The sequence below is a fragment of the Bos indicus genome, chromosome 19 (genome assembly GCF_029378745.1).
Source record: "Bos indicus isolate NIAB-ARS_2022 breed Sahiwal x Tharparkar chromosome 19, NIAB-ARS_B.indTharparkar_mat_pri_1.0, whole genome shotgun sequence".
NCBI classification, from domain to species: Eukaryota; Metazoa; Chordata; class Mammalia; order Artiodactyla; family Bovidae; genus Bos; species Bos indicus.
Window position 1 is genome coordinate 56,575,559 of NC_091778.1, and position 24,641 is coordinate 56,600,199.

The following is a 24,641-nucleotide window of genomic DNA, read 5'->3' on the forward strand; positions in this document are numbered from 1 at the left end:
AAATATTATAATAATGAAATATATAAAAAATTCCTTTATTGGGGAACTATATGCCAGGCACTGTTCTATTTCACTTAATCCTGTCAACTGCCAGATGACAGAGGTACTGCTATTACCTCCCCAATTTTACAGATGAGAAAATTAAGGTGAAAAGAAGTTTATCAGCTTGCCAACTTCATAAGGTTAGTAAGTGTCTATGCCCAAAATTTGGAATCGACGGCTTACACCCTTAATTACCCCTCTCTCCTCCTTCTTGCAACGCATAAGCCTCAGGGAGCTTTGAAGTTATCTGCTGCTGCTGCTGCTGTCATTTCAGTCGTGTCCGACTCTGTGTGACCCCATAGTCGGCAGCCCACCAGGCTCCGCCGTCTCTGGGATTCTCCAGGCAAGAACACTGGAGTGGGTTGCCATTTCCTTCTCCAATGCATGAAAGTGAAAAGTCAAAGTGAAGTCGCTCAGTCGTATCCGACTCCTAGCGACCCCATGGACTGCAGCCCACCAGGCTCCTCCGTCCATGGGATTTTCCAGGCAAGAGTTTAAAGCCAAACCATAGGGGCCACTAACACTTGCTTACGTTTCCAATCTTTCTCTGGGACTCCTTCACCAACTTCTTGACCAGTCCCTAAGGGGTCATGACCTTCCAGGCTTTGCAAGGAATTCCCTAATGCAGTACACTGTAGATACACTCTATATTTAGCCTTGCTTACAAGCTGCCTTGGAGTTGCCTTTAAGCTATTTAATGTGTGTGTTTCGTCTTTCCAACTAGATTGTAAACACCTAGAGGCTGTATCTTGTTCCTTCTGTATCCCTCCCAGTGCCTAGAACTAGACTGGAGACGTCCAGGGAGCTCATTAAGTGTTGTGGACGGTCTCCGGACCGTCCTCCATCCTATCTCGACTCCTCCCCTCTTTCTCGGTGAGCACTCCACTTCCCGCCCCCGGGTCCCCACCCCTGCCTCCTCTCTCCGTCCTTTCACTCCCTCTGGCCCCGCCCCGCCCTCATGCAGTCCATCCCTCCCCACCCCGCCCCGCCCTCATGCAGTCCATCCCTCCCCACCCCGCCCCTCGCCAGCGGCAGAATCTCCAGCGTCCCCTAGCGACCAGGCAGTAGCCCCTAGCAACCGCATCTCGGTTCCCTGACGACGGCGGCACGCAGCCACGTCAGCGCGCCGTGGCCCCGCCCCTCGGCGCCGGCAGGCCCCGCCTCCCCGTGCCTTTTTCGCCGCCGCTGCTGCCGCCGCCGCCGCCACCGCCACCGCCACCGCCGCCACCGCCGCCGCCCGAGACTCGCGCAGCGCAGTTATGGCGGATCCCGCAGCGTCAGCGCCCGCAGCCCCGGCTCCCGCCCAGGTCCCGGACGTGCCCCCGAGCCCGGACGCAGCCCCCGCCTCGGCCCCGGCGCCGGCGTCCGCGGCGGACTCGGGCTCCGGGCCATCCTCGGACTCTGGCCCCGAAGCCGGCTCGCAGCGGTTGCTCTTCTCCCACGACCTGGTGTCGGGCCGTTACCGCGGCTCGGTGCACTTCGGGCTGGTGCGCCTCATCCACGGCGAGGACTCGGACTCGGAGGGCGAAGAGGAGGGCCGTGGGAGCTCGGGCTGCTCGGAGGCTGGGGGCGCGGGCCACGAGGAGGGCCGGGCCAGCCCGCTGCGCCGCGGCTACGTGCGCGTCCAGTGGTACCCGGAGGGCGTCAAGCAGCACGTGAAGGAGACCAAGGTGCGGCGGGCCGGCGGGCGGGGGCCGGGCCGGGGGGCCGGCGGGGGACCGAGTCGGCCGCTCGAGCCCTGGGCCGAGAGGGGAGGCGTGCAGGGCGCTGCCCGGTAGTGGTGCCACACTGCAGTGGGGCCGAGATGGGAGGACAAGCCTCCGCGGCGGGGACGCTCCGGTGCAAAGTCATTGCACCAGCCTTGGGCCACCGGGCCCCGGGCTTCTCCCACGCTAAAGACTGGCGAACTGGCAAGCCCGTGCCAGGCTGCTGCGGTGTCGGCCTTAAGATCCTGTATGTGAACCCAGTCCGGTGGGGGAACTCCTGGGGCAGGCACGCTCTCGGCTTTACACCAGAGCGGCGTTCTGCTGACCCCCAGAGCAGCTACCTACTGCATTATGCATCCAGAAAGGAAGGCCGTGCCGGTCCGTGCAGGGAGGGTTTATGGGCATTCCAAAACAAAAGATAGAGGTGAAAATCTCGGCAGACATGAAACCCCAGGAAGTTCACTGGATTGCAGAATGCGTTATCATGGGTGAAGAAAAGCAGCCCCTTGGTGTTTTAGCTTGTTGCCTGGTTTTAACTGCTGCAGGGAACTTTGAGTAAAATCATTAACAATCGGAACCCTGATATTAATAGCCCTGAGGGTGCAGGGAGGGATGTGGCAGCTACTAACTGGAATTGATGACTCTCTTAAGTACAGATGGACTCCTTGGGGGAAAAAAAAAAAATTCTATAGAACCCTGGATGGAGAGGAGCCACCCATTTGGAAACCTGAAGGATTTGTCTTACCTGAGGCCATTAAGCAAATAGCAGACTCCCCCGTTCATCATCATAAAACTTAAACCGTGAACCAGGGTTGGTTTGGTGGCTTTTCACATCTTGTTTTCCCCCAGTGTGAACTCCTATCAGTAATTCACAGACACACACGCCTCTTGTATCTTTCACCCCTATTTCATCTCCTCCTCCTCCTCTCCTTCAAGAAAACATTTCTTGGCGAGAATCAGGCCTGGACTGTTTTAGCTGCCCGGGGTGTTGAGTGGTCTGATTTCAGGGGAGGGCACTTTAGAAGTTAATCTGGGAGACGAAGGCGACCTGCACAGGATTCTGTGATGACTGGTCTGGCTGGGAAGAAGTCCCCACTCTCCGGAAGAGCCTGTGATCCATTTCCTAGTGGCAGAAGTCACCACTGATACCAGCAGGGTCTTTTTCCTAGCCAGTACATGTGCATCCACGGGCACAGAAATCCCTGCACAGGACCCCTGGCTTCCCCTCAGAAAAATACAGATCAGGCGGTAGCTTCTCTGAGTCGGAGAGAAAATGATAAGTTCACGCAAAAGTATGTGGAATAGATGACCTTTTGCTGCAGAATGCTGGTTAAAAATTACTGCCAGTATTGTTGGGAAGACAGGAGTTTTTGCCCTATGCACTGCATTTGTGTGTTGTTACACTAGCGAAGGTTGTGTCACTGGTGAAGGGTTGCCGGCATCTTTCCACTGGTTCTTAAAAAACGTTTTTTCTAACCATCTCCTCTAGAGGTTTGTGACTTCTGGGATGGAGCTCGCTGGCCTCTGCCAGGGCCTGCTGCCCGGGGACTCAGGGAGGCAGGCCCGGCTCGCTGCTGGGAGCTGCAGTGTTTCTCAGTTGTTGTTCCTGTTCGTCTCGACTTTGGTGGTTAACTTTGTTTACAGTTATGCTCAGTCTGTCTCCTCACACAATGTGTAATTCTATGAAGTTTGACTTAAAATAATCTATTTTGGAACTAAATAGAAAATAAGTTTAAGGCCCCAGGTTGGATATATCTTGAAGCTGCCCTCTTGTGACTTGCTTGGAATTCGGTGAAGTCCATCGTGGCTCCAGCGGTGATGTGTTCTTTGCTATCGTAGTTTCTGCCGCTTCTGAGCTTGGCAAAACCTCAGGGACATAGGGATCCTGGGATGGGGTGACACGTAGTGCCCATGAGTAGATGGCAGGAGCTAGTGCTTCCGTCAGGACTTGAGAATGGTTTTATTGGCGGGAAGGAAGGGAGTTTATACCTGGTAGGTAGCTCTCTGTTACCGCAAACCACAGGCACAGATGACCCTGACCAGTTCTGCTCCTGAGGTTTTGTTCCTGAGCACCCACTGGGGTGGTGGGCTGGGGCCTGGGACCGTGTGACATTATGGTTTAGGAAGACTTTCCCTCTCACTTCCCACTCCTTGTATACCCATTGAAGGGACAGTGTGCTGTGAAGACCATTAGACCGAGAGTGATTCCCACTCCATCACTAATCTGGTTATGAGACCTGAGAACCCAGTTATTGATAGGATAAAGCAGTGCCAGTCTTGGGAAACTTTTCTTTTTAAAGCTGCCACCTATTGCCATTTTATAAATAGTGTCCTTTTAATGTGAATTGTTTGGTAGGCTGTGGAGTGTTTTTTGTAGTTTTCATGTTAATATGGCAGACTGTGAGTACTCTTAGTTTCTTAATTTCTTTTAAGTTTTTAATGAGCAAATTGAGAAAGAGAGATGAAGAGGACAGTCAGCAAGTCCTATCCCCTCCTGGCCACTACCGTGAAAGTTATCAACAGAAAAATAAGTCGTTCTTCTGGAAACTGCAGGATTTATGGTCTAACTCCTGAGGCTTCAAGCAGCGAAAGTTATAAGCCTCTTTAGGACTAAAAAAGAGGCACCCAGTCTGTGCTCCTTCCTTTCCTTGAGCTCCTGACCCCTTCAGTGTGATAGCTGATTTATCCACTTGAGGCTTGTCCCGTTCGGCCATGGGTCTCCTGTGTGGAGACTTCGGCCTTCCCATCAGTGGTCATCCTTTGAGTAGATTTTTGGAATGAAGCCGAGTGCTGACAGCCTCTTGCCCTTCTTGAGCGTTGGCTAAACATGGTGGGTCGTCCTGATCTCCACCTGTCGTGGTTGGACAGGCAGCCCCTGTAAGGAAGAGCGCCAGCTGCTGTTTGAGCAGCTTTAGGGCCTTCGTGTTTACACTCGTTTGCTTTCCCGTCTCTCGTGCGTTGTCTCTTGCTCTCAGTTGCCACAGTTTTCACGGTCTGTCTCTCAACGATCACCCTCCTTTTGTGAGGTGGTGTGTGTTTTTGTGTGTGTGTGTGTGGCATTCCTGGTGACAGGTCCCTCTGGAATTGGCTTTTGGGTTTATTTTTGGCTCCTACTCAGGCCAGCATTTCCACGGGGAAAGCTATTTAGGTGTAGCATCATAGCGTGTGAGGTTTGCTTGCCTCGCTGGTCCAGTGCTGGGCCCATTAAAAGCAATTGTTCTCAGTGATGTAATAGGAAGAATTTACGTAAGGTTAACCAGGGTGCAGGGCTGAGCGCATCTGATTGCATTCTATTCAGGTAGGATCACAGCGCGGTGGCATCTCACCACTATTCTGTGATTTTAATCTTTGTCCCTTGGCTTCTGGTTTCTAACTTGTAGGCCTCAGTGTCTTCCTGGCTTCTCTGTCTGGCCCTCTGCCTAACTCAAGGGCACTTTCACCCAATGAGGGACATGTGTTTGCGTCCTGTGATTGGAAGTAAAAACCCTTGGGTGCTCTTGCTGGCTGTCACCTGCTCTGAATGACCTTGGCCTCGTCACTGCCTCCTTTTCTCTGTCTGCAATAAAATACGAGGTCTGTCTTTCTAGCCACTGAACTGAGCCTGCATAGGTGGAATAACCAGCAGCTTAGCTGGGTGGTGCCCAGAGCAACCTCTTGGCTGTTGGCAGACACTGTCCTGATGTCCATCAGACAGGGCCAGCCGCGCCCCTTCAGGAGGGCGCATCCATGTGTCGCAGGTGGTGCTCCTCCACAGGGAAGCCAGAAGGTGCGCTCTGTTTCGGTGATGTAGGCATTCCTGTTTGATGATGCTGCAGCTTATGACCTGGTGGATTATACCTTTGACTTCTTCTTTAAGCCTCGTCTATAAATACTCATGATCTTCACTCCTGTTACTTTATAAGAAAACAGTAATGGACATTTAAAGTAACACCTGGCAAAGTCTACCAGCCTCCAGGAGGGGACGGAATGAATGTGTGTATGTAGGTATATATATCTTCCAGAATCTAGGGGCATCTTTTGAAATTCCCAAAAGACAGAAAATGAGATTGTGAATTACAAGGATGGCAGAGTATTGCTTTTGTGTTTAAAGATTACATAATGCTTGTTCTTCTTCTTACTGTGTTATTATGTGCTGGACACTCGGTAAGTACTTTATGCGTTTGGCTCACTTATGTGTACAACACCCCTGGGAATTAGGTACTATTATTACTGTTTTAGAGAAGGAACCCGAGGAACAGAGTAGTTGTGTAACTTATCCAGTCACACTGATAATAGTGGAGGAACCCAAATAAAGTGGAAGTAAATATAGTTTGCCGTCACCTGAGGTTTCATAGGTCGTTAACTAGAATTGAGTACCCCCATCAAACATGAGTCACTAGCCCTGTGGTTGGCATTAATTATCCAGTCTTTTCACACTTGGATGTCCCAGTGGACTGGGAGGGAACCACAGGCGAGGAGAAAGGGCAGGGTGTTGGGATGGGTGGAAGTTGGACCAGTGGCCACAAGGGAGGCCGTCTTGGACAAGAGCAGAAGAAGTGTGGGGGAAACACCCTGTTTGCACTGCAGGCTGCTTCCAGCCTACTTTTGTCATTCATTCCCTAGCCCCTTGGTCATTATCCAAACAACTGTCAGAAGACACTTTATTTCTAGAGAACCTGTGAATACCTCTAGATGTTGAGTGAAAGAAACCTGTGCAAGTCTGATTCCCTGCCTGCAGGTAACCGGCCTTCCTGTGTTGTCTTAGACGAGGGTGATGTCAGGAAATCCAGCGTGACCTCCTGCCCAGTCTTGACCTCCTGCCCAGTCTTGCTGCCATCGTCACCCTCCCGCTGGGAATGCTGAGTCCCGAGCTGGGTTCAGGTGGGCTCCTTCAGTCCCCTCTCCCGGGCCCAGCCCCTCCCCATCAGGCTGCCTCCACTCCCCACCTGTTATTGCTTTAGGACACTGAGGTCCTCTGGTGCTTTCCCCACCCCGTGTCCCCGGCAGTCCTGCCTTTCTGTTTGTCATTTTCCTGTTCTATCAAGAGGAACTTTTTCTTTTTTATAACTTTACCCACGGGCCTCATGGACTCCGGTGGAATATCCATGGGGCCCTCGCTTTACAAAAGGGATGTGGGTGCAGTGTGCGATGTGCATTGCCATCACTACAACACTGGACCCATGACCAGTGCAGCTGACCCTGTGGTCCCCTCCGAGTTGAATTTACGGTGATTTCGGTGATGAGCGGGTTCTCTTTTAAAGAGCCTTAACCCTTGGAAGACACAATCTGTGCTCCTGTTCTGATTGAAAGAAGCTTTTCGGAGTTTGCTGCCCAGATCGGAGTGGGAAGATGCTCAAGCGGGAGAAATGGCCAGCAGGACGTTTCCAGAGTGCTTTTCGCTTTACACGATGCTGTCACTCACATTGACTAGCAGTTTGGTGTTTTTAACCGTAGCTCCTCCCTGAGGCTCCAGCGGCCCGGCGGCTGGATGCCAAGCCCTGAGAAGGACGAGGTTTTCATGCTCCTGAGCCCACAGTGGCAACTCTGACTGAGCTGGAACACACGTTCAGAATTGCTTCTCTCGCTGACATTTCTGCCAGCCTCAGGGGGCTCTGTTAGGAGCCACCTGACACGTGTGGTTGCCAACAGCGAAGAGCAAAACGCTTACTGGAATTTTTTGTAGTTCAGAATAGAACTGAATCACGTTAGTGGATGGCCCTCTGAATGTATCCACTCCAAGGTTATTTGCCCGTGTTTTGCTCTTCGGCTACTCCCTGCGGTTGAGGGTTTCGTGTCCTTCGACCCAGGCTGACTGAATGGATCTCTTGGTCCACTGGGTCTGCAGGTCCGCTGTGTTCTTCTGAAGCAGGATTGTGAAAAAGGTCTTACGATTTAAACATTGAGGCAAACCCCTGCTGTTCAGAGGGGTTCAGCTCGGCAGTAAGTCCTGGGGCAGTAAGTCCTGGGATGCGTGTCCTTTAAATCCAGTTGACTCGTTGAGGGGTTTTTGGTGTGTTTGCATATTTTGAAAGACTGAAACATCTTATTTTCTGCAGCAAGATGAAAGGAACTAGACACTGGATCACTTATGGTTTAAGTTGATGGCATAGCTATATCTGGTAAAAATTCATTCGGACTATGGCAATCTGAGCAATTTAAAAAATTCAAGATACTGAGTAGTGCTTTAAAAAAAAAAAACTGCAGTCAATCCTATTCAACAATAAAATGAAAACCCCCAGCTCCTGGAGAGATTTCCTGCAGTCTGAAGAGCGTTCTTCATTTGCATCCTGCAAGTGAGAGCTGGTCCTTCACACTCAGCAGTTCTGATGAGGTTCTTCCTCCTAGCTTTAATTTTAATCCTTTTTTGTGGGAGATGCTGCTGTGATGAGGGCTGGAGGAGCTGCCTTGACAGGCGTGTCCACGGGACTATACTTACTGGCCCCCTAAGTGCAGGTGGGAAGGAAGACAGACACACACATCTGTGTCTCGTGTGTGGCTTCCAGGAGCATCAGGACCTGACATACTCCGGGCTGAAAGCAGCTCTGACTGTTTAATTACTTGAGGGAGTTTGAGGGCCCTGAAGGCTGATGATGTCATCTTCAGGACAAGGGAGAAAAAGCGTCTCACCCTCCCCCAGCGTGCTTTGGGGGCACCCACCACCCCTGGGTGAGAAGGGCTGTTTGCCTCCATTTCCCCGTGCCCGGAGCACCCCAAAGCCTTTCTCCTTCTGGCCTCCCACTGAAGGGTGTGAACAGCTCTTCCGAAGGTCACAAAGGCCTAGGGAATTCCTGGTCATGGTACTTAGAGCTTTTTCTCAGTCCCTGCCCTGTTGACCCTCCAGCCTTGTCAGTATGGTCCATCAATCACCCTCTTAATGGAAACTCTATTCCATTGAGTTACAACTCTTCTGGCTGTAGTGAATTTTTCTCTCTCTTACCTTCTTTCCTCTTAGGAAATTTTGAAGATTCCCCTCTCCTCTGGGCTTTTCTTCAGCCTGCTGTGCTGTGTGCGGTGCTTAGTTGCTTGTCGTGTTCAACTCTGGTGCCCCTTGGACTGCAGCCCACCAGGCTCCTCTGTCCATGGGGATTCTCCAGGCAAGAATACTGGAGTGGGTTGCCATGCCCTCCTCTAGTGGATCTTCCCGAACCAGGGATCGAACCCAGGTCTCCCACAATGCAGACTGAGCCACCAGGGAAGGGCTGCTGGTACCTGCATGTTCGTCCTTACTCGCACATTCCCAGCTGCTTCCTTGATGGCTCCATCCTGTCATCTAGAACCTCCAACTTTGCGAGTGTTAACTGCCCTCTCCACCTGCAAGTCTGTGGAATTGTAAACATTTCTTTTCCCAACTTTTTATTATGAGACAGTTTTAAACAGAGAGAAGTTGAACGACTAGGCCAGTGATTACTAATTACCAGCCAGCATGAGTCAGTAGTTAACCTCGTCCTCGTGCCAAGTTTGCTTTATCTGTGTCTGTAAGAGTATGTAAATACGCTCCTCCAGAGCCCCTGGTGAGTCAGGAGCAGACATGACGCTCACCTCCAAGTACTCAAGTGTACATCTTCTAAACATCAGAACGTTTAGGATCACTTAAAATTCTCCTTTTTGGGCTCCCATTCTGACCCTTTTTCCCTGTTATAAATAATGCTGCTAGGAAAATGGGTGTACAGATATCTCTTTGAGATCCTGTTTTTCAGTTCTTTTGGGTATACACCCAGAAGTGGGATTGCTGGATCATATGGTAATTCTATTTTTACTTTCTTGAAGAGCTGCCGAACTGTTTTTCCATTGCAGCGATACCATTTTACATTCCCACCAACAGGTCACAAGGGTTCCAATTTCTCCACACCCTACATTTGTAATTCTTATTTATTTATTTTTTGATAGTAGCCATCGCGCTGAGTGTGAGATGATACCTCATTGTAGTTATGATTTGCATTTCCCTAACGATTAGATTAGCGGTGTTGGGCATCTTTTCATGTGCTTATTGATCACTTGTGTGTCTTCTTTGAAGAAACATTTATTCAGATCATCTGCCCGTCTTTGACTTGAATTGTTCTCTATTGTTATTGAGTTTTAGGAGTTCTCTCTATATTTAGGAGTTCTCTCTATATTCCCTGGTAGCTCAGTCAGTGAAGAATCTGCCTGCAATTTGGGAGACCTGGGTTCGATCCCTGGGTCAGGAAGATCCCCTGGAGAAGGAAGTGGCAACCCATTCCAGTATTCTTGCCTGGGAAATCCCATGGACAGAGGGAGCCTGGTGGGCTACAGTCCACGGTGTCGCAGAGAGTCGGACACGACTTAGCGACTAAACCACCACTGTCTGTTCTGGATGTTAGTCCTTTGTCAGATACCTGATTGCAGGTATTTTCTCCTTTGTGGGTGTTGCGCTTTACTCTCCTGGCAGTCTTTGGATGCATAAAACTGTTTTCATTTTCCTGAAGCCCCAACTGTCTGTTTTGTTTGCTTCTGTTGCCTGTGCCTTTGGTGCCAGGCCCCGACTCGTCTGTCTTCAGATCTTTGTTGGAAACGCCCCTTGCTTGCCCTGCATGTCCTCGCTCCTGCACTGGTTCCGGCTCTGACTGCCCCAGCCCGGACTGCCTCCTGGCCTCCGGACCCCTTTTCAGCCCAGCAGGTAGGCTGAGCTCCCGGGCGAGCGCCCCACCCCCAGCCTCCGGCCCTGCCTTTGCGTGTCTTCGGGGCTCCTCACCTACTCTCTGCCCCTTCACTTGAACCCCAGGTCACCTGTGCTGTTCCCTGCGTCTCACACCCCGTGTTCTCTCCGTGGGGTGCTTCTTGAGAAACAGGGCTTTCTGTGAAAGCTTACGTTCCGAATGACTCACATGGAGGAGTAACTCCTTCAATTAAAAATGGATCTAACCACCCTGTTTACCTGTGGGGCTAGGGGGAGCGGGGAGAGCATGGTAAATGATCCCCAGTCACACCTGCGAAACCCGATGGCGTGGAATCTGCTGGCTGCTGTTAACGCAGGTTCTTCTGACACAGTCAGACTGGGGTGGGCGGGCCCGAGGACCTGGAGGGGAATGTCCTCCCTGTGATGCAGAGTCTGCTGGTTGGAACTAACTACCCTTTGAGTTGGACTGACATATATAGGTGCTTAAAACCCTGTTGTTGTAGATTCAGGTTTTTAATCTACCCCGCACCCCAAGTTGTAAGTGTGTGTATATATATATACACACATAGATCTGATTTAGGGTTCTTGTCTCCCCTCTGCTTAGTCTTCTAGTAACAGTGTTAATGCCAGAGATTGGCCAAAGATGGGCCACAGGAGGGAAGGGACATTGAGTTGCCCTCGATAAGCAGGCAGTGCTTAAGGGTCCTAGTAGCAGAAAAACCTGTTTTCTTCCCCTTTACCCTTTTGCCTGGGCTTCCCTGGTACCTCAGACGGTAAAGAATCTGCCAGCCAACTCAGGAGACCTGGGTTTGATCCCTGCATTCGGGAAGATCCCCTGGAGAAGGGAATGGTAAACCACTCCAGTATTCTTGCCTGGAGAATCACATGGACAGAAGAGCCTGGCGGGCTGCAGTCCCTGGGTCTCAAAGAGTCAGACCCAACTGAGTGACTAAGCACAGACATACTCCCTTTTGCCTACTGACCGGTATTTATATGCAGCTGTCTCCAAGACGTGTCGTTGGATTTAATTTCTTTTAAGGGTGAAAATACATGACAGTTGTTATGAATAGAATGCAACCAGTCTAGGAGGAAAAGGGCTGAAATTGCCGTCTTGTGTCCAGCCCGTATCCATGGCTCGCTGGCTCTGTGCCAGGCAGCATCATGGTTGCTTTGAACGTGTCATCTTTCTCTTTCCCTAAAGTGGCAGAGACCTGGGTTTCCCAAGGGCTCAAGCAGGTGATGCCCCTCCCGTAATAGCACCAGGGACAGAGGGTGAGGACATTCAGTCTTGGTTGTGCTGTGTCGCGGGTGCCTGGAAGCAGCCACATGAAGAGAGATACCCGCCGTGGAAAAGCGTATTCAGCCTGTCCCCCATCTTTCTTTTATTCTCATCATTGTCCTATTTCATATCTGCAGTATAAACTCTCTTGAGGTTTATAGGAAAGTTGTAAGGACCACGGTATACCCTTCTCCCAGCTTCCCCCAAGGTTGACATCTTTATGTAATATGGTACATTTGTCAAAAGCAAGAACTTAGTCCTGGTTCCACACCATTAACTGAAACACACACTTGTGTTTGGATTGGTTTTCCACTCATGTCCTCCTTTTGTTCCAGGATCCAAATCTACGACTCCACAGTGCACTTAGCATAATTGCCTTTTGAATGTTGGAAAAACCGTTCTAATTGCTCTTGCTCTTTATCTAATCCACACTCCATCCTTTGCCCTAAGAGTCATTGTACTGAAGAATTTTGCTCAACAGCTTTTGATGCTGGAGAGAAGGGGTCAAGCTCTCTAGAAAGAGACAGTTGGGAGCCACACGAATCGTGGAGGGCGCCGGAGGAGAGCAGAGGGCAGCAGGGGGTGGACAGGTGAATGCAAGGGCGTGGGAGTGCAGCATCCAGGTCAGGTGTGCGGGGAAGACGCAGGCTCAGTGGCCTCTTGTCAGTCTCTGTGATCATCCCTGAAGAAAATCGGTGGGATTATTCTCTTATTTGTCTTAGATGGTAGTTTGTTTTTTGCTTTTTTCTGATTGCTCAAGTTATTTTGAGTTACTTATACACACTTAGTACACAGTTGCAAGAACATAGAAAAATTGGTTTAAGAAAAGTCACCTATAATTCCACCACTCAGGTATAACTACTGCTTATCACTGCAGTGGATGGTTATTCTAGTCTATTATCAGCGTATCAATATTTGTTTACAAAAGTACATACCGTGCTTAATCCTGCCCCCACACCACTTAACAAACTTAAAATGGACCGTGTAAATGGACCATTTGCACATGTCCAGGGGAGTTCCAAGTTTGCAGTACTTGTGTATTTCCACCGAACAGTGGAAGCTTTAAACCCAGAGAATCGTCTTCTCTTTGCTGGTTAGTGTTCTGGAACACACCGTTCCCACGACAGGCAGTATCATCTGCGTGGAAGCCCGGTCACGTTTGTTGCTGGGCGGGCTACCCCACCTGCTTCGTTTGATGTGCACTGATTCTCTTGGGCTCGAACCTAAAGACTTACTCCCAGGTTGTATTCTATGAAGTGAATTTTTAAAATTTATTTAGTTATTTTATTTTTCGCCGCCCTGGGTCTTTTCGCTGTACGTGGGCTTTTCTCCAGTTGCAGCAAGGGGGGCTACTCGCTAGTGGCTCTGCGGGGCTTCTTGCTGCAGAGCGCGGGGCTCTAGATGCGTGGACTCGGTACTTGTGGCTCACGGGCTTCGTTGCCTCACAGCATGTGGGATCTTCCTGCATCAGAGACCAAACCCGTGTCCCCAGCATCGGCAGGCCGGATTCCTATCCACTGAGCCACCAAGATAGTCCCCAGATTGTATTTTAGAAACACCACCAGTGACAGAAACTTTGGCCACTTTTACCTTGCTTCAGCCTTGGGGTCTCAGTTCCGAACCTTCTGCGGAACCCACGGTCACGCTGGTGCGCTGTGGGCGCCTCACAGGGGCTTGTTCAGCCCTTCAGGGTCCTCTCCTCTGTTGATCGCTCATCCCATAAACTACATTCAGATGCAGTTCCCCCTGCTTTTTCTGCATTCTCTCTATTAGAATTGTCACCCATACCTTGGGGCCTTCATAGTCTCCCAAGTTGGGTGTTCAGAGGCAGATATGTTTCTTTTTGGTAACATTTTCATTTCACAAAAAATTTTTGATAACATGATTCTTAATGTCTGTAATTCCATCCGATGGATGAACCTGTTTCTCTGATCCGTCTCTTTCAACCAGCTAAATTGTTGCCAGGTTTTCAGTTTTAAATGATGGGACTGACATCTTATACTTTTTCTCTATCTTTGTCTATTTCTGTAAGTTTCTTAGGTTAAATCCCTGAATGAAATTACAGGTCAAGGGGTAGGAATACATTTTTAAGACTTGATTGACTTTACTACACTGTCCTCCCCCCAAGTGGTCTCCACTTACACTTCATCTTAGAACGCCTGTTTGCCAGCACGATGCTGAAGCCTTTTGTGACTGAGGCAGGAGCACCCGGCTAGTTGGCAGCATCTAGGGGACTAGAGCGCAAGTCAGCTGACTGTGCCCCGGTTGCCAAGAAATAAGCCCTTCTTGTGCCAGCGGTTGGCCCTGAGCTCTGCAGGCCGGGCGGGCCAGTCTGTCGTGCCTTCAGCTCACGGCGAGCATTTTCCGCAGGCAGAGGGCTGGACGAGGGGGCCGTGAGTAAGACGAGGGTGCAGGAAGTGCTCCCTGGGGCTTGGAGTCGGCATGGAGACCTGTGATGGCTCCGCGTCCACAGCTCGCCCCGTAGACAGAATCTTGGACGGTTTCTGGGACTGGACGAGATCACCCTGAGCACCACTCAGCATAGCGCTGGCTGGCAGCTGCCGCTGCCAGGGAGTCATTTAGCTCTGCTTCAGTTTCCTGGTCATGTTTGGGAGCCCACACAGTAAATATGATTGCAGGTCCAAGGGGGGATATTGCTAATTAGCTTGTCTGCCCTTTAAATTGAAATCTTAATGCTCCTGTGTGTGTGTTTAAATAGATAATATATGCAGATGGAACAACATTCAAAAGGCTTAAAGAGGATGTCATGAAATGTTTGTTTCCTTTCTAACATTTCTTCTCCCCAGAGACCATCACTATGACCAGACTTAGTCTGTTCTAAGCATATATATTTAACAAGACTAGGCATATATTAACACCCCGCTGAGAATGTCTCTGTGATGGTTCTGCAGCAAGACTGAATTAATTAGATTTTTTTTTTCTTTTTTCAATATGTATTTATTTGGCTATGTGGGGTCTTAGTGGGGTCTTAGTTGCAGCATTTGGATAAAAAAGTTACCTGACCAGGGATTGAACCCAGGCCCCCTACATTGGGAGCGTGGAATCTTAGCCACTGGACCACCTAAGGTCTACTGGAGGTCCCTAATTAGATTTTTAAAACTATTTGCTACTTTTTTTCTCCCTGCTCCTGCGTTTTATTGAGATTCGATTGATGTGCAGCTTTGTATAAGTTGAAGGTATACAGCATAATGGTTTGAGTTAAATATATCATGACATGATGACCAGAATAAATTTAGTGAATATCCATAGTCTCATAGATACAAAATAAAACAAGAAAATTCTTTTCCTTGTGGTGAGAACCCTTAGGATTCACTCTCAACTCTCATATATAACATACGGCGTGTTAATCCCATCTGTCACGGTGTACATCACGTCCACAGTACTTACTTTTAACTGGAAGTTTGTACCTTTGACCGCCTTCCTCCAGTCCCCTCCGGGTTGCCCCTGGGAACCGCAGACCTGACCTGTGTCTGTGCGAGTGTGTCTTTGAGGTGTGTTGCCCCTGGGAACCGCAGACCTGACCTGTGTCTGTGCGAGTGTGTCTTTGAGGTGTGTTGCCCCTGGGAACCGCAGACCTGACCTGTGTCTGTGCGAGTGTGTCTTTGAGGTGTGTTTCACCTGCGGCGCTGTTCCTGGTGCACAGCGTGCTGCTTCAGTATTTTTGTACATTTCAAAACGGTCTCCGCTGTTCTCTGCCTGTTCTGACTGCACGTGTGTATATTGTCCTCCGCCTCCCCCCCTTTTTTTAATACCATGGCTTTCTGGACAGCTGTCTGCACTCGCCAGGTCATACTCCAGGCCGGCCTGGGTGGGCTTTGCCCTCTCTGTTAGCTTTGCGACGTTGAGTGATGCACTTAGAGTGTCCCGTCCCTGGCCTGTCCTTCCCCACTTTCTCCTCTCTGCGCGGGCAGTGTGCCATGTTGAGTTGGGTACCACATAGGGAGAGACCACTGTGCTGTTGGGGGCAGCAGGACCAGCGTTTATTTTCTCTTGGCACCTGCCCCCAAGCCCTCTGTCTAGGGTCTTCTCAGTAGCCAGAGGTGCCACTGATGTGAGTGGGGGCTGTTGGCGGTCCTTGAATCAAAAGACCCGTGGTGGAGCCCAGGATGGGTGGGTGCGGAGCGGGGAGGGGAATGGCAGTTGTGGTTTGGTTTGTTCGTTTGTTTTCAAGTTTAAACGAAAAAGCATTCCCAGAAACTTCCTAGTGCCTTTTGTGCCCACTCTTGGCATTTTGCTCACGAGGCGTGAAGGTTCAGGCTGGGGCCACCCCAGAAATCCTTCCAGAAGCCAAGGCTAAATAAACTCTTGAGGGGACCCTCCACAGCCCCAGAGCAGACTGTGCCATGGGCAGTGGGCTGCTTGCTTTCTCCAGGGCAGGCGTGAACCTAGCGCTCAGACTCTCTTCCCTGTGGCTCCAGTGAGACACTTCCCAGGTGGCGCAGCTCACAGAAGCACTGGGACTGTGTCCTTGGCAGTAGTTCCCAAGGTTGGCGTGTGTTTCCTCCATAGAGGGGCTTCCAGCTTCCCCGCCTCCCATGGACACTCACACCTTAGGTTCCCCTTTTCTGTGTTGGTGACCCTGGACCATAAGGGCGTGATCAGTGCAGGTAGGTCTTCGGCTGAGGCCCGGAGATGGTTGATATTGGCTGCATCCCATGTTTTAGGGTGTCGAGGTCCATGGTAGCAGGGAAGGGACTGGAGGGGGTGATTAGATCTGGTTTGACTCCTTAATTTTGTAATCGGGGAACTAAGACCCCGAGGGGCTAAGTGGTTGAGATTAAGGTTGATGGAAGCTACAAATGAACCCCGACACTAAGCCTTAGGACAGAGGAGTCCACGGGAGGCGCCCATCTAATTCTGAGTAGAAGTCGAGGGGGTCAGTGGTGTTGATTTTAGTTTTCTGGTGATTTTAATTGTAGTGGAGACAGTTTCTGGTTTTTGACTTGGAAAAGAAAATCTATAGTACAGAGGATTTAGGGGATTTACACCATGACTCAAGAGACATATTCCAAGAAAACTTTCTACTCAAGAACATACAACCAGGCAGCTTAACCTGAGCTTGGGGGAAAAAAAACAGCAACAGCCACCAGCTTTATTGAGATATAACTCATATGCCCACGTGGCACTAGTGGTAAAGAACCCGCCTGCCAATGCAGGAGACATAAGAGATGTGGGTTTGATCCCTGGGTTGGAAAGATCCCCTGGAGGAAGGCATGGCAACCCACTCCAGTATTCTTGCCTGGAGAATCCCATGGACAGAGAAGCCTGGCGGGCTGCAGTCCACGGGGTCGCAGGGAGTTGGATATGATGAAGCAAGCGACTTAGCTCACATACCATAAAATTCACTCTCTTAAGGAAGACAGTTCAAATGGTTGTTAGTATATTCAGAGGTTTGTACACCCACCATTACGGTCTAAATTTAGAACACTTTGATTACCCCCCAAGAAAGAAACCCTAAACCCATCAGCAGTTACACCACATCCCCCACTCCTATCAACCGATGGGAGTAAGCACTTTGTGTCGTCCTGGGTTTGCTTGTTCTGCACGTTTCCTATAGTTGGGAACATGAAGAGTCGGCCTCCTATGTCTCTGTGGCCCTCTGTGTCTGACTGCTCTCCCTTAGCCTGTTTCCGAATTTCCTTCACGTTGTAGCATATGACAGTGCGTGCGTGCTCAGTCACGTCTGACTCTTGACAACCCCATGGGCTGCAGCCTGCCAGGCTTCTCTGTCCGTGGGATTCTCCAGGCGGGAATACTAAGAGTGGGTTGCCATTTCCTTCTCCAGGGGGTCTTCCTGACGTAGGGATCAAACCCACATCTCCTGCACTGGCAGGCAGATTCCTTAGCACTGAGCCACCGGAAACAGCACAGAGCAGTGCTTCATTCCTATTTACAGCCAGGTAGTCATCCACTGTGGGCTTCCCTGGTGGCTTGTTTTTATCAGTCTTTGGATGATAGCCATCCTGGTGGGTGTGCAGTGGTATCACATTATGATGCCATGTGCATTATGACTAATGATGCTGAGTGTCTTTTCATCTCCTTGATCGCCATAGATGTATTTTCTTGGGAGACATGTCTATTGAGATACATCCTTTGCCCGTTTTTTAGATCGGGTGATGTGTTGACTTGCCTCTGAGACCCTGCATTTGGGTCTTGTCTATCCTTTAGACCCTGGCAGGTGGGCCCTGTCTGTGTCCCTGGGGTCTGTGCGAGGTGTCTTGCTTTACACTGGGATCTAACTCCCTTTCCTGTTATAGCTTTAGGGGATTTGAGACCCTTATTAAAGGGTCTCAAAGACCTTTAGGTTCTACATCTTTCTAAGAACAAAGTTCTGATTGTTGTACCTCTGACGCTGCACAGTCACTCTAGAATGAGAATGAGGTTGTTGAATGGGGCTTCTTGGACAGCGGGGCAACCTTGCACATACGTTCCAGTTGCTTAAAATATGCATGGTATGCCATTTACAATTGAAGGTTTTCAAAGGCATAGACTGTATCATCTTTTTTCCTCCTTGACTCTCTCATAGTACAGATTGTAATATTTCTTATGCGGTAGGTGATGAAATGGGGTTCTCTGGGTAAAGAATCCATCTGCCAATTCAGGAGACGCAGGTTTGATCCCTGCATTGGGAAGATCTCCTGGAGAAGGAAATGGCAGCCCACTCCAGTCTTCTTGCCTGGAGAATGCCATGGACAGAGGAGTCTGGTGGGCTACAGTCCCTGGGGTCACAAAGAGTTGGACACGACTGAGCGACTAAACAGTAACAACAGTGGGGATGAAGTGCTCGTTGCTTGACATGAGTGTGCTTTGGTCACCGTCGTTTCTGGAGCCGTTTGGCAGGTGGCCGTGCTGAGACGGTGCAAGGATGCCTGTGTGTGACGCGGGGCTTTGTCTGCGAGGCCCTGGGCTTTCCGAGTGTGTCTTGGCTGCCGCCGCTTCACAGATCCACCCTCCTCAAGCAGCATGGCCAGCTGCCGAGGGGCACATGTGCTGCTATTCATGCCCTGCGACTTTCTCAGTGGTTGTTTTGAGGTTAGCATGTAAGAGTCTGGTCTCATTTTGTAAGTGTGTGAAGTGTTTTTTCCCCGTGCCTGTTGCCTGACAATGACCGCAGGTCCCTCCCTCCCAGAGCCCAGCTTTGTCCTGTATCAGTCCTGATTGGAAATCACAGCCATCTATGGAATTTAAAGTTTCTTTGACCTTTGAAACAAAAGCCATTTGTAGGAGCAGACAGGTGGCCCTTTGAGAGCATTGACGGAGTTTGGAGTGGAGTTGTGCTTCTCTTCCTGTCCCCCATCTCAAATCTTGGAGTTGCCATTACTGGAAGAGCCCGTCAGACGCCTGATGTCTAGCAGATAGTGTGCGCGTACTTGTAGCTGAGTGTCGAAACCGAAGATTTCTCATTTGAGTTGGTGATTTCTTGTTTTTGCTGACATGTTAGCATCTCTCCCATCTGCACACATGTCCCGTTGTTGTTGTCGTCGTTCAGTCGCTAAGGCGTGTCTGACTCTGTGACCCCACGAACTGCAGCACGCCGGGTCTCCCTGTCCTTCACTCTCTCCCAGAGTTTGCTCAACCTTGTGTCCGTTGAGTCGGTGATGCCATCTAACCATCTCATCCTCTGTCACCCTCTTCTCCTCCTGCCCTCAATCTTTTCTAGCATCAGGGTCCTTTCCAATGAGTCAGTTCTTTGCATCAGGTGGCCAAAGTATTGGAGCTTCAACTTCAGCATCAGTCCTTCCAATGAATATTCAGGGTTCATTTCTTTAGGACTATAAAAGTGAAAGTGTTAGTCACTCAGTTGTGTCCAACTCTTTGAGACCCCATGGACTGTAGCTTGCCAGGCTCTTCTGTCCATGAAATTCTCCAGGCAATAATACTGGAGTGAGTAGCCATTCCCTTCTCCAGGAGATCTTCTCAGCCCAGGGATCAACCCTGGGCCTCCCCCATTGCAGGCAGACTGTTTACCATCTGAACCACCAGGAAGGCCCTTTAGGGCTGTGGTTGTGTGTAAATACTTCACAGAGTTCAAGTTCAGGAGCTCTGGTTGACGTAGGGTGCTTGGGTTCACACGGGTGATTGAACACATTCATTTATTTCCGCTTCCTCCAGAAACCCTTCTAAAATGACAGGAAAGGAATTTTTAAAATGTCTAAACCCACGAGGACCGAGAATAGGAGAGAAGACGATAGACAGGAGGCTTTGAGCTGTGGAACGTGGTCGGTGGAAGGCGGCAGAGCAGGAGCTGAAGTGTTGGTGCCGCAGCGACCTGCCCGGGGGAGCGGTATGGAAGCCTGGGGTCCCTCAGTGCCGGGACTCCGTCTGGGCCTGAAGATGGGGCGATTCGCTGAGAGTCTCCGTGGGAGGAAATGCATTTCCCTGAGTTACCTGTCTGCTTGTACCAACCAGAGAATACTTATCTCCTCTGCCCACAAGAGCAGAGGCTGATGCTCTGGAGAAATCCTCAAACCAGACACTCTGGACGAGGCACCTCAGGTGGAGCAAAGTGGGCAGCCAAACCCTGAGAGGGGATTCAGGGAAGTCTGTCCAGTTGAGGGGAAATCCCAAAGCCTGAGTCCAGGCAGGGCCCGGGATTGGAGGACTCCCCTCTGGAAGAAGAAACGGTGTCAGAGACAGACCTGTGGTTGCTAGCGTTGGGCAGGCCCTCAAAGCAGAAGCTGGATGCTTCAGCTAATACGCTCAGTGTGAGTCCAGAGGCTTGCTTGTGTGCACAAAGCTTCCATCATCTTTTTATTGCCTCAGCTTTCCAATTTTTTTATTTTGAAATAAAGGTAGATTCCTAAGAAGTTGCAAAAAATGGTCCAGAGAGGCGCCCTGCACCTTCACCCAGGTTGCCCCGGCGGTCACACCGTACGTAACCCGGACAAAACCAGGAAGTTGACATGTCCCGGATGCTTGTGTATGTAGCTTCACGTAACCACCACAGCGGTCAAAGTACAGGCCTGTTCCATCATCACAAAGAATTCCCTGATGACTCATTTAAAAATAGGGATGGACAGCAAGGATCACTGCCTGTTTCCCAACCCTTCGTGGCCAGAACAAGCAAAGACAATGATATATCAGAGGAAACAGCTGATAACTGCAAACAGAAAAACCCTCAAAACACATAGCGAATAGCCTCAGAGAAATAAGAGTCAGGATTTTGTCAATGAAATAAAACAGGATGCTATAAAAGTCAGAAGAGGAAATAATTCTTAGAAATTAAAAACACAACATTAGAAGGAAAAAAAGCATTGACAAAGACTCCCAGGAAATAGATTATCTGACATCTAGGCAATCTAAAGAGAGGGAAAACAAAGGGCAGAAATGTATCAAAGAAATGAGAAATGTTTCCAGAATTGATGATCACAAGGTTCCAGGGTGGTGAATGGGAAAAGTCCTAACTGGCACATTCGTATAATTCCAGAACACTGGGGATAAAGCTTCCAAAGCGACCAAACAGTCACTAAACAAGTCTGGGAATGAAGATGCATCGAGTTCTCAACTTGATGGGAAGCCAGAAGGCCATGGAGTAGATTTCCAGTGTGACGTGGTAGATTAAGCTAGTGCACAATAGAACCACTCTTAAGTGCGATCATTTAGAAGTGCTATGTGAAATACAACAAAGATGTTAAATATAACTGAACAAATGAGAAAGAAATGAAATAACAAGACACAGAATCAAAGAGGGAACCTAAAACCAGAGGAGGCTGCTAGTGTCCTGGCAGCTCTGGTGGAGGGGGGTGTGTGTGTGTGTGTTGCTCAGTCGCATCCGACTCTTTGAGACCCCATGGACCATAGCCTGCCAGGTTACTCTGTCCATGGAATTTTTCCAGGCAAGGATACTGGCGTTGCGTTGCCATTTCCTCAGTCAGTTCAGTTCAGTTGCTTAGTAGTGTCTGACTGACTCTTTGTGACCCCATGGACTGCAGCACACCAGGCTTCCCTGTCCATCACCAACTCCCAACTTGCTCAAACTCATGTCCATCAAATTGGTGACACCATCCAACCATCTCATCCTCTGTCATCCCCTTCTCCTGCTTTCAGTCTTTCCCAGCATCAGGGTCTTTTCCAGTGACTCAGTTCTTCACATCAGGTGGCCAAAATATTGGAGCTTCAGCATCAGGCCTTCCAATGAATATTCAGGGTTGATTTCCTTCAGGATTGACTTGTTTGATTGCCTTCCTGTCCAAGGAACTCTTGAGAGTCTTCTCCAGCACCACAGTTCAAAAGCATCAGTATCTTCAGTGCTCAGATTTCTTTATGATCCAACTTTCACATCTGTACATGACTACTGGAAAAGCCATAGCTTTGACTTGTAGGGACCTTCATTGGCAGTTCCTACTCTAGGGGACCTTCCTTACCCAGAGATTGAACCCACATCTCCTGTGTCTCCTGCATTGCAGGCAGATTCTTTACCCATGAGCCATCAGGAAAGCCCCGGGGATATTTACTGGGCTCTGAAACAGGCCCAACAATAATATAACTTGGGATTCTTTTAAAAACATATAGAATTGAAATAGAAATCCCCATTAAAGGGCTATTAACTGGTAAAACGGGAAAAAACAGACATGAGAAAATCTCCCCCATGGAGCCAGAGAAATGATGAAGAAGTTTATCACTATCCTGCACTCAGGTGCTGGGGGAAGTCTCCTGTGAGCGATCAAAACATCTTGAGTTTGAGGTCTGTATTATAATCCCTATGTGTTTTAGGAATCCCCAAGCCAGCACCAGGCTGGTGATACTCCTGGAGCCACTTGCAGAAAGAAAAGCAAAAAGTTTGTAGAATGACCCTTGCACAGCTCAGGCCACCTGGAATCCTACAATTTCTACAAATTACGAGCCCGTGCCAATAAATTATTAAACATATAGAAATCATAAGCAAGAATCAGGTGTCACAACAAAACAGGAGGATTTCCAACATTTTACAACTTCAGATGATAGAGATCTTAATATAATGTTTAAGGTGATCGGAGGGTTAAAGAAAGATTAGAAATCAAGAACAGAATAGGATACAGTACATTTAAAGAAGCTGTTTTTTTTTAAGGACCACATACAATCTCTACGATAAAAACTCTAGCCGTTGCATATAAAACCCAATAGAGATGTTAACCGGCAAAATAGACACATCCCAGGAGAGAATTATGCATGAGCCAGAAAAGAGATCTGAAGAAGTTACGTAGACTTAGCACAGAGATCCAGAGAGATGGTGCAGAGGGGAGGGCGTGAGGAGGACCCAGGCCGGCTCTGGTGGAGTACCCAGAGGGCTCGGGCGCATCTTAAAAGCAGCTTGAGAGGAAAACAGAGATTGCTCCCAAGGCTCAACAGTGAAGCCCAGCAAGTGTCTACATAGTAATAGGGAGGTCAGACCACGGTGGAAGAAAATCTTCACGAGGACGATAAGACCAGCATATCATTCTATCGCGAGAACAGAGCACAGGTACTGGGTGGGAGCGAGGTTCAGGAGAGAGGGGACGTGTGTATGCCTGCGGCCGATTCGTGTTGGTGTACGGCAGAAACCAACACAACATTGTAAAGCAACTATCCTCCAGTTAAAAATAAATTAACTTTTAAAATATATAAGCATTTTCACAGAAATAGAAACCCAAGTTTATTCACTCACAGACTCTTCACGGACTTGAGGAAGAAGGAAACTAAACCCAGGTCAGAGACAGCAAAAACTTGTGGTCAAGCTGAATCGTGGCCAGCGTGTAAAACTGGAGTCGTTACTGACTTGAGGAGGGTTAGAAACTAAAATGCTGACAAACGGTCAGTGGAGATGAGGGAGAGGGTCATGGGAGTCAACATGAAGATCTTTGAACTGTTAGGGAAGAGTGGGAGGGCAGCTGGTTTCCTCTAGACTTTCTGAGTCAGTTGGACACGTTAAAACGTTCACGGTAGAAACAGGATTGAAAGGTTTCAAGCCAATAGAGGGAGAATGTTCAGCATTATAAAAACTAGGTCATTTCACTGGAAAAAAAGAGGAAAGAAAAAGTGTGGTAGACAGAAAGACAGGTAATGGAAGGAAATGGAAGGAAATCCACACGGATCACAGTGAATAATCGGAGCAACAGCGCCAGGTAACACTAGAGGCCCTCAGTTTGGACGAGCAGAGCCCTCGACGCTCTGTGAGAGCATCACAACCAGCCAGTCGCCTGGCAGACGTTTCTGCCCGGCCCGCGAGGACTGGAGGCACGTGCTCCCGCGGACCTTCCTCCGGAAGCTGGTGGGAGGTGGGCTGCACCTAGACCAGGGGGTGTCCTGGGATCCAGGCCATGAGATCCCACCCAGGCAGGCATTGCAGAGGGGCTGGAGGCTGCAGGAGAGAGAGGGGCAAGACCAGAGCCGTCCTGTTAGACCGGGCCCCCCAGGGTGGGGTGGAGGGCTGACCCCTGGGCCGGGCCAACGACCGCAGTCCACGTGTGACGGGACCCTGCCCTTGAGCAGCGGCTGTTCTAGTTGGAGGAGCAACTCACATGTTCAGAGGTGGCAGCCATCAGAGGGTCTCTCACTGGCCATGCATGACATTTATGAGGCTGAAGCCGAGCCCTGCAGCCTGCCCGAGCTGGCACAAGGCTCGGCTGGCCTGTAGGACGCCAGCCTCGTAGAGGTGGCCAGACCGGAGGCGCCGCCCTGCTTACCTTACAGGCCGCACTCTTGAGAGCCTCCCTGGGCAGCTCCTATCAGACCTGTCTTCGAAATGTTAAAGAGAGGCCCTTCCCCAGCCGATGTCCCCTCCCTGGTCCCTCCTTCCAGCCTAGTTCCCGAAGGAGCTGCCACCCTCCACTGCCTGCTTCCTTGGGGGGCCAGTGGCTCTCTGGTGGGGGTTCTGCTGACCACTGCCTCTGTCCCCAGCCCAGTTCCCACGGGTTCCCCCAAAGCCATCTGCTTCCAGGCAGGGCAGGTGCTGCGGGAGAAGGAAGCGGGGCGGTCAGAGGAGGCCTTCCTGATGGGATGACGCCCAAGCAAAGACTGGAGT

At 49.9% G+C, this 24,641-nt stretch overlaps 1 protein-coding gene across 2 annotated transcripts in view; it reads left to right on the top strand.

The window, feature by feature from the left end:
• Positions 1-1,231: 1,231 nt before the first annotated feature.
• Positions 1,232-24,641, top strand: part of UBE2O (ubiquitin conjugating enzyme E2 O) — a 49,206-nt gene continuing 25,796 nt past the window's right edge. The window contains exon 1 of one of the 2 annotated variants that reach the window (XM_070774032.1): positions 1,232-1,712. In XM_070774032.1, coding sequence (XP_070630133.1) covers positions 1,302-1,712 — 411 coding nt within the window. In that variant the 5' untranslated portion in view covers positions 1,232-1,301. The remainder of the gene's footprint in view (positions 1,713-24,641) is intronic. The other variant, XM_070774031.1, reaches the window with a different exon arrangement.